This window comes from Argentina anserina, chromosome 2 (assembly GCF_933775445.1).
Source record: "Argentina anserina chromosome 2, drPotAnse1.1, whole genome shotgun sequence".
Taxonomy (NCBI): domain Eukaryota; kingdom Viridiplantae; phylum Streptophyta; class Magnoliopsida; order Rosales; family Rosaceae; genus Argentina; species Argentina anserina.
In genome coordinates, this window is record NC_065873.1 from 15,426,169 (window position 1) to 15,444,257 (window position 18,089).

Here is an 18,089-nt window from a genome sequence, read left to right on the forward strand (position 1 = left end):
GAGCTGGCTCGTCCAAATAAAATGGATCATATGGTATAGAAGTATACTTGGAAATTATGTGAATAATATTCTGGTGTCGCGCGATCTGTGCTAAATTTCCAGGTAAAAGTCCAAAACCCTAAGAATTTCGAAGTCAAGCAAACGCAAATCGCCAAAGCTATCCCAGTCCATGTCACCATGATTTCTCTAAAATGAAAACCGCGTGGGTCCCGGTCCGCATATAACGCCAATATTCTATTGACTATCGATTGGAGACTCGGTCTAGTGGGTCCCCACCTCCGATGGCCCCAAACCCTTCAGTCTTCACCAACATACATAATCCTGGGCTTCTATAAATATTCCCCGAGATTATGTAATGCTTTTCAGTACACCAAAAAATAACCAAACACATTGTGCATGCCTTCTTGAGAGTCATATATAACCTAGCTTCACTACTGATCGACAAGTAAGCATAGCTTCCAATATAATGGCAGCTGAAATGACACCAGAACTTGAACTTCCGGGGTTTCGATTCCACCCCACAGAGGAAGAGCTTCTCGAGTTCTACCTCAAGAGCGTTGTTTTCGGGAAGCGGCGGTTTGATATAATTGAGTTTCTCAACATCTACCGTCATGATCCTAGGGACTTGCCTGGTATTAATTCTACATGCACACATTTTCCTTTCATACTATATAATTCGTCTTTGAATTTAGTTAACTTGGTGATTAAGAAACTGGAGTAGTGATTAATGGGTGTACGTTGTTTGTTTGGTGTTATAGGATTGGCAAAGATTGGGGAAAGGGAGTGGTATTTCTTCGTTCCGAGGGACAGGAAGCATGGGAGTGGAGGAAGGCCTAACAGAACCACTGAAACAGGGTTTTGGAAAGCGACTGGTTCCGACCGGAAAATTGTGAGCTTATCTGATCCGAAGAGGATTATCGGGTTGAGGAAGACTCTTGTGTTCTACAAAGGAAGAGCACCGAGAGGAACCAAGACGGATTGGGTGATGAACGAGTATCGTCTGCCCGACAATTGCAAATTGCTCAAGGTAAATATTGATGCATCCCAATTTTCTTTAAGAGATACTACTAGCCATTAACGTCGAACAGCTTTAAATTGTGTATACCACGAATATGCAATCCAAATTAGTACGAAATAATAGTTCTTTCCACTTTATAACCTCATCCAAACATATTATTTATACGACGGAACTCGAGCGCTTAATCAAGTCAAGTCTACATTAGTGATTAACTATCAAGGAGTTTTAAATCACTGATAGAGATATACATGACATTTCTTGTGAAGTTTCCGTGCAAATTCGTTGAGTCTGTATATGGCTTGTTGATTTGGTGGACCCTGAATATATATCAAGATGAATTTTAGTGTAGAAGACTAGAAGTCATTTTCGACTAATTAATTTGGTATATATTTTGCTAATGGAAATTATATTTGATTCTGAATGTAGGACATAGTACTGTGCAAGATATATAGAAAGGCAACTTCCTTGAAAGTGCTAGAGCAAAGGGCACAAATGGAGGAAGACATGAAGATGGGCTTTCATGCCAACTCCCCTAACATTTCATCATCCCCTCCTACATCAATGGACACCATCTCATATTCCAGCTTCCAAGAACAAGAAGCACAACACCATCATTATCATGATGATCTAACTGTGGAAATTCCCACAATGCCCACCAACCTCAAGAAAGAATTAGCAGATGATGCAGCACTTGCAGTAGTAGTAGAGCAGAAACAGGAAGATGAGCAAGCAATGGAGTTGAAAGAGTCTCCCACATCTCTTCAGACTCCTTTTGGAAAGGACAAACTGCCAGAGCTTCTGCTTCCCAAAATGACCATGGACTGGACGCAAGACCAATTCTGGGCACCCATGAACAGTCCTTGGCTTCTGTCGACCCCTTATGCCAACATTCTCAACTTAGAGTTACTTTGATTAATTTGATCGGTACTTAGGATGAAATAAAAATTTGGGTCTGTAAATTTTGGTCGCAACTTGAGGAGAGTAAATGTGTCTCTAACCCGATCTCTGAATCAACTTCGACTATGCGTTGGGGAGATCTAAGTTATTTAAGTAAGAAGTAGGAATTTAAATGTCCATTTGAAGCTTTGAAGCTATAGTTCGTATCCACAAGTAGATGCAGACTTAAAGTTGTTTCACTAAAACTTTGCATGGGGTTAGTGTTTGCTGTTCTAGAAAATGAAGAGCAAAGCAGTTTCCTAGCACAATGACGTACTTGTCTCTACATTTTGTACGTTTTTTTCTCTTGAAATAGAGTAAATACTATCTACCTACATAATTTGTAACATAATAAATGTAGTACATTATGTAATATGCATGCGAGGGTGGCTAGGTAGCAATAATAGTTATAAACTTTGCGGTGCTTTCTCCATTATCACAAACTTCATATTGTCTTTCGCATTTTAAGTGTGTTTTGACCAGGTCGTGAGTGTATACATAGTCCCTTTTAAGAATTTTCAAAATATGTAACCAAATGCCTAGTGTTATTCGACTCTCGAGTTGTTCCAAGATAATTCATAGAGAGAGAGAGAGAGAGAGAGAGAGAGAGAGAGAGAGAGAGAGAGAGGTTTCATTAAATTGGCAGAGATGTCTTCTATCGTTAAACTTACTGGACTCTGATCCAAGGGCATGCAGTGAGGTTGCTCATAAAGATGAATTCGAATCTCAATTAACAAGATTGTGGCATCTTTACTTTTTTAGGCTAGGCAAAAAAATAAATTTACCATTGGTCTTTTAGATCGAAGGACGGTTTGAGTGGAGATCAGGGCTAGTTGTTCAAGGTGGTCGCATTAGCGATATAGCTGCTTTAGTCGCATAAATTCTGTGGTATACGTAGAGAACATGCTTGCTTAATTGGACAAGTACTTTGATATGTAATCGACTGGGGTCTTTTCTGGTATGCATGCATCACTACTACACACAAACATATCCATGTCGTTGGAAAAACGCCATCAAAAGCCTACTATGGCGTTTTTTGGCGCCATCCTTAAACACCGTAGAAACCGGTACCATGCTTCGAGAGTTGCTTTTCATGTCGTTTGTCAAACACCATGAAAATACTTTTGATGGAACGCCATGGAATTACTTTTCATGATGTTTGACAAACACCATCAAAAGTAATTTCATGGCGTTAATTGATATTGACATCCAAATACAAATATAACATTGTAATCCAAACTAGCTTGCATATCTAAATCATCTAAACTACTATATATCATAGTTATAACTACATTACATCTCCAAATATTAAAATATAAAGTTTTCCTAGCTGAGCAGATTGAATATTGAAACCATGCCAGTAAACTCTCCAACCTTCACTTCCAGGCTCCAAAAATCAGCACACAATCCTTCCATTCCATGCTCCAAAAACCAGCAAACTCTCAAGCAATGTAAAAACACAAGAAGCCTTATGATTCCTGATAGAGCGTTTTAAGACGTCTATAATAAATCCTGTAAAATGTCATCGTTAGTATAGAATAAGCAGGGATCGTTCAGTCCGAGGAATTGATGAAAATGGGAATAATTATCATCTTTGAGCTTAGGTCTTTACTATATGGGCCTGACTTACCTATTCCGTTGTTAGTAAACAGCATCTCGTTGAGATTAGATCTTTACTTTCATCAGCTATTATAAATTATTTCTACTTCATTATTGTTTCAAACTTAAGCCGTTGTCATTTCATTTTTTGTCCAAGATATATATTGGTCTATGGTATCAGAGTTGTAAGTAATGAATCTCTGTTTTTTAAACCTCTTAGTCCCTAGGTGGAGGCTCTGCCTCCTAAGAGTGGATCATAAGTCGATCTATTTTTATTAACACTTCTCAATCCCCGATTGGCAGGCCTAGCCTCCTGGAGTGGTTTTTTAGTTGAATCTTTAAATCCTCTATTTATTGTGCTACTTGTTTGTATTCACGTTTATATTCTTAAAACTTTAGGAATTTATTTGTGTTTACTAGGTTTCTGGGTTTTCTTCTTCTCCAACCAAACAGTAAGTTTTCTAGGTCCAAACAATAAGTACCAAGTGAGACATGAGCGGATGCGGCATGAGCGGAGGAAGGAAGAGTGTTACTTTTAGGTCTAAGTATTCTGAAGTCAATTTTCTATCATTTTGAGTCTAGTACCAGATCCCTTTCACCTAGCACAATGAGCAGACTTTTCAGATCCAATTCAGTCTCCTCTCGAGGGTCTAGTTTCTCCTTGAATAGGATCACAAACATTGTTAATGAAGAACAGATTGAATACCAGTCAAATGATAATATTGACCCTAATGATTGGAACATACTTAGAGTACCTACCAGTGAAATTTATAGAAAGATATGGAATCTTGCAGTCTTTAAAGGAGAACACCACATTAAATTAGTAGAACAAGTATACGCTTTAAGTAAACAACATGAAACCTGCCAACTTCTCAGTCCAGATTCAATTAAAAAATATCATAAGGATGGTCATCATTTCCTTCATATCGGCTTAGTTCAAATTGGTATTAAGCCTTTAACAAGGCTTGGCCTTAATGCCTCCATTCTCTTATGCTTAAAAGACGCAAGGTTTACCAACTTCACTGATAGTACCCTTGGTTTAATCGAATCAAGCCTTTTTAATAGACCAATTCACTTCAATTGTTTCCCAAAATTTTCAATCAACTTAAGTGATCCTCATATTTTAAAAACATTAACTTTAAACATTAAGACCTCAGGATACAATATCCTTAAAGGAACCCAACCTTTTGCTTTAATCTATCGAATCCATTACAAAGTTACTGGCAAAAATATGAATTTCAAGCCATTAATAGAAGTAAGAGCCAAATTTTGTTAATTCAAAGTAGTCAAAATAATGCAAACATCAATGTTCCGCAAACTATCATATGGTCAGATGTCCATCTTCCGGCTGAATGGTCTCTTACCAATGAATATCAACCAACAAATACTCAACGGAATCTTTCTGATTTAGATTCTATTCATCAATACAACGATGGAACTATAAGAATTAATTTCCAAAATTCAAGAATTAGCAAAACACCAAGAATTCAAGAAATTGGAAATTCATCTAGGCATTCTTTTGCAACTGCCAGTCACTCATTCCTAATTCAACTGAAATATTCTTTCTTAATTTCCTAGACCAATTAAATGAACATAAAAATATTCAAACTTTAACAAATACAAAATGGCAAGCTGTCATTCCTAATTCAATTCAAACGAACACTATTTTTCTAGTCATCCTCCTTCAGAAACTATAGTTTTTAATCACAAATCAAGCCCAGTTTTAGCATCGTCGTTTAAAAATCATTCTGAAGATCCAAAAGTTAAAGAACTTTACCCAGATGCTAAGAAAATCATTGAACAAAATAATTACACAAATAACTACTTAGTTACCATTGGAGAACAATTAGATAAAATAGAAACAACACTTGATCATGTTACATCTAAAGTTCACATTCTACCTAACCCTAAAGCAGAATCTCCTATAATTCACTTCAACAGTAAACCGACTGTCATGCCTACAAATTCAATTCAAAAAATAGAAAAATTATTTAAAAAATCTAAAAAAAAAGAACCAAGATCATCTAATACAATCTGTGTAATCAATACGAAACAAACTCTTGATTCTACTTCTGATAGCGATTCTACCATAATTTCCCAATTAGACAAGGCATTCCAAATTTTGAATATTGGTCGAATAATGCGGCCAAATAAACAACACTCCAAAATTGGACTAAAAGGCCACTTCCAATAGATATTCAACCAAACACTCATTCAAATATACAATTTACAGTTTCTTCTGACAAAACATATGAATGGAACATTAATAATTTATCAGAACAAGAAATATTAAATAAACTACATCACATGTCCATGGCAGAAAATAGTTACATCACAAATCACAACCTCACACAACCCGAAATTATTGATATTTTATCCTCTGGGTTCACCGGAATGCTGCATTCTTTGTGGGAAAAACATCTCACTCTTGATGCAAGGTCTGGTATTAAACATGCAATACAATGTGAACCGGATGGAACCCCAATCTTTGATGAATGTTGTAATATGGGTATTTCAAATGCAATAAACACCTTATTCTATACAATCATTCAACATTTTATAGGTACTCCGAGTCATATCACTTCTCGAATTCATGATCAACTCAGTAACTTAAAATGTCCAACCTTAAGTGATTTTAAATGGTACAAAGATGTTTTCATATCTAGAGTAATGCTTCGAGATGACAGTAAACAACCATTTTGGAAAGAAAAATTCATAAATGGTATTCTCAAACTTTTTGAATATAAAATTAGACAAGTCCTCAGTAATGAAACATGATTTATTAATTATGACTCTTTAACATATGGAAACATAATGACAGTTATACAGAAAGAAGGCTTGGAAATGTGTATTGATATGAAACTAAATTCCCAACTAAAATCAGAAAAGAAATTAGCCAAGTATGAGTTAGGAAATTTTTGCGAACAATATGGTTTACCATCATTACCTCCTTCCAGACGAAGAAAGTCATCCAATAAATTCATTCATCATTCAAGATCTAATCGTCACGAACCTTATTTACACAAAAGGGAAAATTTTAAATCAAACAAATTTTATTCAAAAAACTGATTTGCTAGAATTATTAATTGATTTAATTGCTAGAATTGATAATCCTGACTTAAAAACTGAGTACCTCAAAAAATTAAAAAAATTAATTACCCAAGAAGATGTTAGTAAAACTCCCCCACCAAAAGTCAGCCTGACCTCAACATTTGATAGGTTTGACAAAAGTAAAAGAGAAATTGCCATCCAAGATTTACAACAAGAAATTAAGAACATTAAAATAAAAATTCATGCTTTACAACAATCTCATTCTAAATTTATAGATGATAATATAAATATCAAACAAGAATTAAACATTATTAAAATAAATAATGCATTTTCTAACCTAGAAAACCATCCAATTAATGAAATATTAGATGAAGAAAATAAAATCTCAAATGATGAAGAAGTATCTGAACAAAATATTCTTAGTGTTATTAATTGTATTCAACGCAAAAAATGGTATACCAATATCCAACTCAGAATCAAAGATTTTGAACTCACAACAATAGCTCTTGTAGATTCTGGAGCCGACCTTAATTGTATCCAAGAAGGTTTAATACCTTCAAAATATTTTGAAAAATCTAAAAAATCCCTCAGTTCAGCAAATGGTTCAAAATGAATATCAAATATGAAATCCCTAGAGCACATATTTATCAGAGTAAAGTTTGTTACAAAAAACATCATTTTTCCTAGTAAAAAACCTAACTGATAGGCTCATCTTAGATCTACCATTTATTACCTTAATTTATCCTTTCTTTGTTAACTATGATGGGATTATTAATTACCCTTTTGACGAACTAGTCAAATTTAATTTTCTTTCAAATCCTGAAATTCATACTCTAAAAGCATTATAAGAAAATTCAGTTACAAAAACTAAACAAATTAGTTTTCTCAAAGAAGTAATTAACTTTAAAAGAATTGACAACCAACTCCAAGATGTCACTCTTCAAAATAAAATTAAAACTTTTGAAGAAAAAATAATTAAAGAACTGTGTTATGATCTTCCTACGGCTTTCTGGCGTAGGAAAAACATATAGTTTCATTACTATATATAAAGGAATTCAACGAAATAAATATCCCTACCAAAGCTCGACCAATACAAATGAATCATGAAATTATGGAATTTTATAAAGATGAAATTAATTAATTACTCAGAAAAAGAATAATTTGACCTAGTAAATCACCTTGGTCATGTGCCGCTTTTTATGTTAAAAAAATGCTAAACTTGAAAGAGGTACTCCTCGTCTGGTCATCAACTATAAACCATTAAATATAGTTTTAGAATGGATCATATATCATATTCCCAACAAAAGAGATTTAATCAACAAGCTAAATAAATCGGCCGTTTACAGTAAATTTGACATGAAATCAAGTTTTTGGCAAATCCAAATCAATGAAACTGATAAATACAAAACTGCATTTGTTACTCCTTTCGGCAATTATAAATGGAATATGATGCCATTTGGTCTTAAGAACGCTCCTAGTGAATTCTAAAATATTATGAATGACATATTTAATCCTTACAGTCACTTTTCAATTGTGTATATTGATGATGTTCTAATCTTCTCTCAGTCTATTGATCAACATTGGAAACATCTTCACCAGTTCTTTTCTATTATAAAGAACAACGGTTTAGTGGTATCTGTTTCAAAAATAAAACTATTTCAGTCAAACATCTGATTCCTATGATTTAATATCAATCATTTACAAATTCAACCCATTAACCGAGTAATCCAATTTGCAGACAAATTTCCAGATGTCATACTAGACAAAACCCAATTACAGATGTTTCTTGGATCATTAAATTACATAGCAGATTTCTATCAAAATCTCCAAAAGAAATGCAAACCCTTATTTGACGGATTAAATAAAAATCCTCCTCATTGGACTATTACTCATACATCTATAGTCAGAGAAATCAAGAGTCATGTTAAAACATTACCTTGTTTAGGAATTCCTCTTCCAGATGCCTTTAAAATAGTTGAAATTGACGCATCAGATATAGGATATGGCGGTATCCTTAAAGAACAAATTTCTCCTAGTCATCCCGAACAAATTGTATGTTTTCATTCTGGAGCTTGGAACCCGGCTCAATCTAATTACAACACAATCAAAAAAGAAATTTATCTATTGTCTTATGTATCATCAAATTTCAAGATGATTTATTAAATCAAAAAATTTTAGTAAGGGTTGATTGCAAAAGTGCCAAAGATGTTTTAGAAAAAGATGTTCAAAACATTGCTAGTAAGCAAATTTTTGCCAAATGACAGGGTATTTTAAGTGTTTTTGATTTTGAAATTACATTCATCAAAGGAAGTGACAATCATATTCCAGATTTCCTAACCAGAGAATTTTTACAGAGATCTTCATCATGCAGCCAGCTTCGGCCGTCCGACGGCGAAACATCGGAAAAGAAAAAGTCAATCCTACCACACCAATAGTCAGTCTTGCAACACCATCTCCAGTCAAAACAGAGATAATTAAGTCAGAAATTCCTGAGTCATCCACAAGTTTAGTCCTTCACATAGGCCATTCCTTATTGCCAATTACCAATAAGTACAGCCTATTAGGTACTACTCTCAGTCCTTTCAAACCAAATTATCAGTGAGCACTAGTTAGTTCATTTGACCCTTATAAGTCTGATCACCCTAATAAACTTCTGGTCTTCATTAACAGGAAGTCATCCCCTTATCAACTTTGACAACGTGATTTCTACCTTTTTGTTGAGTCATCTCTGAGTCAGTTAAAATCCCTAGCCGTCATAGTCAAAGCCTTTTTTGGCCCAAATTGCCATTATCCTTCTAGTAAATCCTTATCATTTTATAGGGATATTTTATATAAAACTCAGTCGGTCTCCATTAACTCAATCAAAGAGCCCAATGAGCCAAATAAAACATTGTACTATTTCTTTTACATTAAACAAATCATCTCTTTATCTAAGTGGGAAGAAACCCCATACACTCCTCACCAATCATTTGCATGCACTTACCATGAGTATATTGATGCATGACATTGCATGGTACAAGATCTTCCTCTTCCAAACAGAGGATTTCAATCATTCATGGTTCCTTACTTTTGATAAGAATTTCAAACGCCAATTTCCCCTGTGCTTTGGTGAATGGTGGGAGTACCATGGAGCTTTCTATGATCTCCTTCCCCAGAACTTCAAAACTTAGTCACCAAGTATTTTGAAGTAGTTCTCCATTCAAAATATGAACATAATTTCACTCCTACACTATTATTCATGTCCAAATATAAAATCTCTTGGATCATGAAATGGCATTATGAATTACACGACATGAATGTCGTCTCTCGAATTTTCTTAGTCAAATAGTGGGACAAATTCAAAACAGAAAGAGTCATAGAACAATTCACCAGAGAATTTGTAGTCACACCGCAAACACTAGTCACTACACAATCTCCAATTGTTGTCTAGTCTTCTTCCACAGATGCAACTTTGGTCCACCAGCCCTTCACGACATTTCTAATCCAAGCCCGAATTGCTCAAAGAAAATGAATTCAAGCCCAGTCTTCTTCAATCAAGGCCCAACCGGCTCAATCATCTTCCCGTCAGAAAGCAAAGTCAGTTAAATCTGCCACTACCACTGTAGAAGAATTACAAGAAATTGCTAATAAGCTAATCCAACAGGCTGTCAATCTCTGTCAGCAAGCTGCCAATTTATCAACAAACAGTGAAGGAGGCGATATCGAAGACGAAGACTGTTCTTCATCGTCTGAAGCAGCTCCAAGTCAACCAGTCAGATGGGCTGACTACCAAGATCGTCAAGACCCATACGAACTATAGACAATCCAGTATGTCTCAAACCCAGTCAAGATTCAAGCCCAATTAGAACCAAATCAAGATCCAAGCAAAGTCAAGACCAGTCAAAATCAGCTTTTCCACCGAAGCTACAGTCACCCGGAAAAACACTATTCACTCACATGTCAGACAAGTCCACTGTTCTGCAAAAGTCAACAGTAAAAAGCAGAATCGTTTTCTTATATAAGGAGGCCCTCTCCTTCATTAGAAAAACACCCCGGAATTTTCCAATTCCTCTCTTCTCTCCCTCTCTGGACAATCCGAGAGCTTATTCATTGTAATAATTTCTTCTTTGTAATTCATGCATAAGTTCATAGTCAAATAAAGGTATATCGGATCTAAGCATGAGTTGTCCATAGGCAGCGTTCCCCCATTGCATAATTAGTTCCTCTGTTCCAGTAATTATCAATAAATTTTTATTAATACATGCTTATGTCTCTGATATCATATATATATTGATCAAAAAGCTAGCTAGGTAAACAAAACTAGAAAATTCAAATATACATTGATCGATGCATACTATGAATCTGGATCCTGGGAGTATTATAATTTTTTTGTGTGATCAGAAAAATAAGTTTTTGTTAACCGTCCATCTTCAATGCATATACATTATGAATAATTGTATAGTAGAGGTACAGACCCAACAAAACTAGTCACTTCAAGCTTAACTAGAATGAGTGGAATGTTTGTAAATTTTTAAAATAAATAGTTTTACTGCAAGGACCTTATTGTAAATAGTGGATATAGGATTTTTGATACGTGGGTGGCTACTGCAAATATAAGTGGGTAATTATGAATATATGTGTGGTTATTATTTGAAAATTATTGATTTTCTTTTCTTTTTCTATTATATGTTGTTTTGTAGTTTGACTATTTTAATCTTATCAATCTTCTCAGTGTAAATGATTACAGGATCAAAATTGTACATTTTTTTATTTTGGTTGATAAAAGAGTTTTTTTCACCAACAGTCCCTCAATTCTGGTGTACCTACCAATTTGATACCTCAACTCTTAATCGTACCAATGTGATACCCAGACTCTAGTATTGCTATCATTGAAGTACTTCCGTTAGTTTTTTTAAACTTTTCCGTTATCTTGGTGACGTGGCAGGTACGTGAGGCCCACAAAGAGGGTTAAAATACAAAATTAACCTCATCTGAGAGGAGCAATGTTTTTCCCGCCCTTTACCTTGAGAAAGACACCCAACAATTACAATTTTGGCGCCAATTTTCACTCCATACTCCTTAATTTGTGTCTAATATCTAAACTAAAGAACTACCGCCAACCAGTCGACCACAATCTGATAAAACCTAGATCAATCACATTTTCTATTTTTACCCTAGCACTTGTTAAACTAACAGAATAAATATATAAATTTATATGGAACATCTCATTTCCACAATCTCATAAGAATATAAAAACACATAACTTAACGAAATTCAAATACATGTTTAAGTACCATTAGTTGCCACATTTTATGTTGATCTGCCATGATTTTTGCTTGTAAGAACTAATGGTACATGTAGTTGAATTTCGTTAAGTTATGTGTTTCTATATTCTTATGAGATTGTGGAAATGAGATGTTCCATATAAATTTATATATTTATTCTGTTAGTTTAACAAGTGCTAGGGTAAAAATAGAAAATGAGATTGATCTAGGTTTTATCAGATTGTGGTCGACTGGTTGGCGGTAGTTCTTTAGTTTAGATATTAGACACAAATTAAGGAGTATGGAGTGAAAATTGGCGCCAAAATTGGAATTGTTGGGTGTCTTTCTCAAGGTAAAGGGCGGGAAAAACATTGCTCCTCTCAGATGCGGTTAATTTTGTCTTTTAACCCTCTTTGTGGGCCTCACGTACCTGCCACGTCACCAAGATAACGGAAAAGTTGAAAAAAACTGACGGAAGTACTTCAATGATAGCAATACTAGAGTCTGGGTATCACATTGGTACGATTAAGAGTTGAGGTATCACATTGGTAGGTACACCAGAGTTGAGGGACTGTTGGTGAAAAAAACTCTTGATAAAACTATGTTCTAGTTATTCATAGTATAGATACATCAGGTAGACCGGTACATTCTTGCCCTTCCTGGTATTAAGTTCTATCCCCATTTATTAATTTATTTATAGCAATGGACATGCATGCATATACGTGTTTATCTTAATTTACGTACAGATCGATAGACGGTAATTATTAGCTCACATACAGCTTACAGTACAAGTAAGATAGCTCACAAAGGGATAGTTAAATGAGCTACTCACAATTATTCTTACATGAAACAAAAGTATGCATGCATGTCACAGGTACATTGTGGATAACAAGAAACCGCCAACCACAACGAAGCCGCGAATTAGAAAGCTAGCTAGCAAACGCATTCTACATCGACTCTTCTGAGGATGAATAATATGTACTGAGTCCAGACCCAAAAGGCCTCTGATTATAACAGTCAAGTTTGTCACCATAACCGATTCCAAGCAAATCACAGTACCTCTTGAAAAAGCCAATGCGGTCCGCCACTCTCCCATCCCAGCCCTTACCACATTCAAGTCCACCGTTGATGATGTTTGTGGTCGTACCGTACCCGGAATACCTGCCAGCTGACGTATCGGCTCCGGAAGGGTTCCATCTATAGGTGATAACATCATGGCAAGAGGGCTTGGGTGACTGAGGGGTCATCCAGAACCAGAATGCTGTCTTGAATGAGATTACAGGGTCTGTGGCAACAAGGTCGGGGTTATTCAGCAAGTCCGCTCCTATGGCTTGTCCACACCGTCCATAGTTGTAGTTCCTATGAGCAGTATTGTAACATCATGCAGATCCCATTAATTTTGGTGTAAAAAACAGAATATCAATGGTGTATAACAAGTTCATAAGATAAATTAGTTGCTTACCAAGAAAGTTGAATCGGACCACGGCCATAATACTGCTTACCACCAGCACATGGATAATTTGGATCTGCGGCGCAGTAAGTTCCTGGATTTTGCTCCTTGTTAAAACAGTAGCCCCATGCGTACGGTCCATCAGGTGCAGTTTCCCATCCCCCTGAAAGTTGCAGGCGTTTGATTAAGAATATATAAATGGTTTCTTGGAATGTGTTTTTCTATGTTATGCGGCTAACAATCAATCTAAACATGGGAGATATGCAAAATTTTACTAAGTACCAGTAGTTTCATGAGAAGTTTGAGATAAGAAAGCAGCAACCTCCCTCTTACGGGTGGCAGTATCACCAGTTGTAGCAAAGGCGGGGAAAGCTTTTGCAGCTGCAATGAAAGCATCGTAAGTATAAAACCCTTTGGCCGGGCAACCACCGTCGTTCCGATGCTTGAGCATCTCGTTAAAGGCGGCCCTTGAGATCACACCCCCAATGTCACCACCACCACTACCACCGCATTGACTCTGGCAATCGGTGCCGCAGTAATCAGATGTAGTGCCACACCAGCCAAACTTGCTGCAGCATTGCCCTCCCGGGCACAAAGCACCCCCTGCTTGGCTTCCGCATTGTTCTGCCGAGCCTCCTCGGATATTGAAGAACAACAGGAAAGAAACAAATGACAAAGCCAAGTACAACATTATGGTATATATTGATCGATTTGGTTTGATGTTTGAGAAAGCCAGGCATGGCAGGATATATATAGCTAGCTATAGGGTGATATGAAACAACGAAGTTATGATCAAGATGGCTTTTGTTTCATTATTAAGTCAAAACTGGTGGGGAGAAATTCTGTCAATTCCCTCTGTATCTAGTTTCTATTGAACGATAAATTAAGAATTAAGGGCGGCTTCAGACCCTTCTGTGCTACTAATTAATGTTGATCGATATTACACGCGGCATTTTAAAACGGATTGTATCGTAATATTCATCACTGTTCTGCTGACTTTGTTAAATTAAATAAATTAACATTAGTGAGATATTCATAATATATACTTTAAGTATATACGAATGCTTTAGTTCGTGGCTGCTAAGATATCAACATTATTATAGATTTATATATAATACTATATTATGTGGGCTAATTCATGAATTGAATAAAATGGATCCTTTTAACCCCCCATAGGGCAGCGAGGAGCATGCCGTGGAGGAACCAACGTAACCACGTTGAGGACACCATTATAAGGATCCCCATTATTAAGGATTGAAAATGACCTTGTCTTTGTTTTCTTTGCAATGAATTATATGTTTTATCCTCATAAATGAAAAGTTTACTACATGTTGTACGTCATCTTGGACTCGCCTCTCATTCACCGGAGACTCGTGTCAAACTTGCTTGGTTCTAATGTTTGGCCGTTCTCCACATACAAAGTAATCTATCATTAGTCTGATAATATTTGTATTAATTTTGGGCCTATAGGTGTCTCTATGTTTCAGAGCATAAAGAGACGAGTAACAGTAAGCAATAGTTTAAAAACCGAAAGGAACTCAGGATTAGAGGATAAGGATATGACATATGTATGCTTCTGCTTTGGGAATATTCAATTAATCATCCTGGCCGATACGTAACTAATTTGCCATTGAAATGATGACACTGAATTATGAAGACCGAAAACGGGAGGAGCTAGTTAGTACTCAAATGATCGAATCCAAAGCCAACTGATGACCCAAGTGATCGACTTTGACCTCATATGTTGATCTGGAGATAACTGCATAACGATACCGCGGACCATCTCATGCCATATATAACTGCTGACATGAGTATGTTTTCCTTAAAAAAAATTTCTTATTCGATGCATACAATGAATCAAATGTCACATGCAAAATGTTAGCAAATCATTTGCACTCGGTAAAATTGGTGGTTACCTAGCTCGTAGATGTTCGTCTTTATTAAAAGGGTTATACCACTTATACACAAAATCAACATGCATGAATGACCAATGGACATATATATCATTTTCGAATGCTTACATTCTTCACACGACTTACTCTGTTGAAAAGAGGCCTAATTAAAAGATTGTGATGTATGAATTGCATTTGGGAGTTGGTTGAGCTAAATGTGTTCCTCTAAAACTTGATCTTTTTCTGTATGCAATATTGAAGGTATGTGTTGAAGGTATGATTCATATTTTCTCTTTCTTCAAGCATTGATTTTCGGTTTCTTTCTTTTCGGAGTATTGTTTTGATTGATTTCTATTTTCTTGCTTACTTTGGTTGTATCTTTGTGGATTTTAAGTGCAAATGACCTCACATGCCAAAGCCGATAAAACTTCTACTATATGATCATCGGCGTATACAAAGATCAATATCTTGATAAAAATGGGAAGAATTATTGTAATATGGTAATTTTGATATATGAGGTAACTGTTCTCAAATAGTATATGCCAAAGCCGTTTAATTTTTCTTTTTAGTGTAGGGAGAAATTATTATATATACCCTTTTAATGTTATTGGTTTATTTTTTACTGTAATCATTTCTGATTGGTTCTTATATGTAAATAAACTTTTATCATTTTCACCACGTGCATGTTAATTATACCATGAAGTAATATAATTAGTTTGGTACACCACATGACAGTGTCACGTGATGTGGTGGGTACACAGAATAATTCCTCGTAGTGTAGGTTGAAGATCATATGATTGGGGGAAAGTTTTACCTTGCTAGTGCTATTTTACAAAGAAAATAATATGGTAAATTCCTCCTATGGTAATTTATGTATGGCTACTTGAACAATTTGATATCTAAAGTTCTTATTTGTAAGCCAATTTAGTACCTCTATCAATTTTGACCATATTTTAAGGTTATTTTCGTCATTATAAATCCAAACTCATTAATTCATAATGTACTTCATTTTTTCCTATTATCTTCATATTTCCACAAAATAAATTTGATATAACTTTTTCACTTAGCATTTGTTATGATGTATATATATAAATATATATATATATATATATATCTAAATATAAATCTTATTAATACAGCTATCATATCTAAATTATTACCAGTTATAAGTAATTTATTTTGAATACATAAAATTGAGATTGCATAAAGACAATTTATTTTCTTAAAAAGAAAATTTTTATTTTTTGATATATTCAAAGGACATGATAAGTGGAGGAGATATGTCAATTTAATTATTTCCAAAGAGAGGGAATTATAGGAAGAAATAAAATGTGGATTTAGAGAGTTTATGGTTAGAATGACGAAAATAACTCTAAAATATCTCTACTATTATAAAACAGACACCCAAAAGTTTTCACAAAATTGTGAGTTTTCGAATATAACTACTTATTAGTTCCACCGACAAACAAACTATCAAAAGTATTATGGTAAAAAATTAAATAGATTAATTAAAATATATTATTATTTTTTTTTCAAATTTTAACCACCCACTTTTTAACATAGATAACTACCTATTTTTTCATGCTCATAGAGTGTGTGTGGTTTTTAGTATGATTAAAACTAATAGTGGTACCAAAATGAAGAATTTTACGGGAAGGTTTAAAAAGCCCCGATCACGGGGTGAAAGCCGATTTGCAACTCTAAACGACTTTTTGGAGGTCTAAACAAGTTTGTTTCCTAACGAGTATCAGGGTATGGGGTGAAAAGTTGGACGGTTGAGCTTGGGTTGCTGCTTTGCAGCCCATGGTTTGTTCAATAGAGCTTATTCTATGCACGCCCAGTCTATATACACGGGTCCAACGATATTGCACGCGTTGTGTGTGAGGGTGGTGGAAACATGATACATATGACTTAAATAAAACCCATTTCATATGACCAGAATGGCCAAACCCGAATCATCCCTCATCCTTGCTCGGCCCTTGCTCGGCTGAACCTCGCCATCGAGATGAAGAAGGCAGTGCTCTTCGACGTCCACCTAGATCCTGGCCGCCTAACTCCTCTGGCTAAAGGCTTGATCGTTGTTGACATGGAGTATGACCCTGACATGGAGTTACACAAAAATTCATCGAATTCGGAAGATAGCATAAACATAGAGAGATTCATAATTCGGATATTGTATGTTGGAGGTCTGAAGTTTGACGACTGCAACACTACCACAACGACTCACTTCTTTGATACCTGATCATTATTTGATCGAGTCAATGAAATTAACAAACCCAGATGTTCCTTGGATTGAACTTTTAGGCTTCTGTTACTTCTTTCTATATCTCCTTAATTCAGCAAACCCAGATGCAAAACCCAGAGAATCCAGATGCACTAGAGACTTACCCTCATGCGCGACTTCTGTATGGATTTGGCGTTTGATCTCAAACGTGTGAAAAATTTCTCCATGTGTCGAATTGAACGGCCAAGATAACCCGCCCATATACACGGCCCGTGCACCGAATAAGTTTCGTTTGTTCAAATATCATTTTAGGTTAAAATCACGACCAAAAATTTGAGCCTATTTTTTCTATGGAATAGTGAAAGTCCAAAGATGATACTGTTGTGAACGGGTAGAAGAAAACTGCTTTCAATGGAGTCTGGATGTTGATGACGATGATAGGGTAGAGCAACACAATTCGGCCATTCCGATCGCGATCGGTAAGTTATTCCATTCTCTCCCTTTAACAGAAAACTAGTTAGAAGTTCTTAAGTTCATTGCTTTACACCGCTGAGTACTATGCAAGTTTCATTCAATTTGGAGATCTTACATGATCATACTTGAGATTTAAAAAAAAGAGATGATATTTGTGTGTGTGTTTCCATACCTATATTAATCATTTGGACGAATAATTTCG

General features: G+C 35.4%; 2 protein-coding genes across 2 annotated transcripts; one reads left to right on the forward strand and one right to left on the reverse strand.

Annotated features, from left to right (window-relative positions):
- The first annotated feature begins 376 nt into the window (after positions 1–376).
- LOC126782705 (NAC domain-containing protein 6) lies at positions 377–1,989 on the forward strand. Its single transcript, XM_050508003.1, has 3 exons — positions 377–632; positions 759–1,027; positions 1,445–1,989. Exons 1-3 carry the CDS (start codon positions 467–469, stop codon positions 1,928–1,930), a joined length of 921 nt encoding a protein of 306 aa, XP_050363960.1. The 5' UTR covers positions 377–466; the 3' UTR covers positions 1,931–1,989.
- Positions 1,990–12,512: 10,523 nt separating this feature from the next.
- Positions 12,513–14,093, reverse strand: LOC126782702 (endochitinase-like). The gene is made up of 3 exons (XM_050508000.1): positions 13,580–14,093; positions 13,310–13,460; positions 12,513–13,206 (listed from the first exon to the last, which is right to left on the reverse strand). Exons 1-3 carry the CDS (start codon positions 13,986–13,988, stop codon positions 12,795–12,797), a joined length of 972 nt encoding a protein of 323 aa, XP_050363957.1. The 5' UTR covers positions 13,989–14,093; the 3' UTR covers positions 12,513–12,794.
- Positions 14,094–18,089: the final 3,996 nt, after the last annotated feature.

Coding starts and splice junctions, on each gene's coding strand:
- LOC126782705 (XM_050508003.1), top strand. CDS start 467: ATGGCAGCTGAAATGACACCAGAACTTGAACTTCCGGGGTTTCGATTC. Junction 633..758: donor TGATCCTAGGGACTTGCCTG/GTATTAATTCTA, acceptor TTGGTGTTATAG/GATTGGCAAAGATTGGGGAA. Junction 1,028..1,444: donor ACAATTGCAAATTGCTCAAG/GTAAATATTGAT, acceptor TTCTGAATGTAG/GACATAGTACTGTGCAAGAT.
- LOC126782702 (XM_050508000.1), bottom strand. CDS start 13,988: ATGTTGTACTTGGCTTTGTCATTTGTTTCTTTCCTGTTGTTCTTCAAT. Junction 13,461..13,579: donor AACTTCTCATGAAACTACTG/GTACTTAGTAAA, acceptor TGCAACTTTCAG/GGGGATGGGAAACTGCACCT. Junction 13,207..13,309: donor GGTCCGATTCAACTTTCTTG/GTAAGCAACTAA, acceptor TACTGCTCATAG/GAACTACAACTATGGACGGT.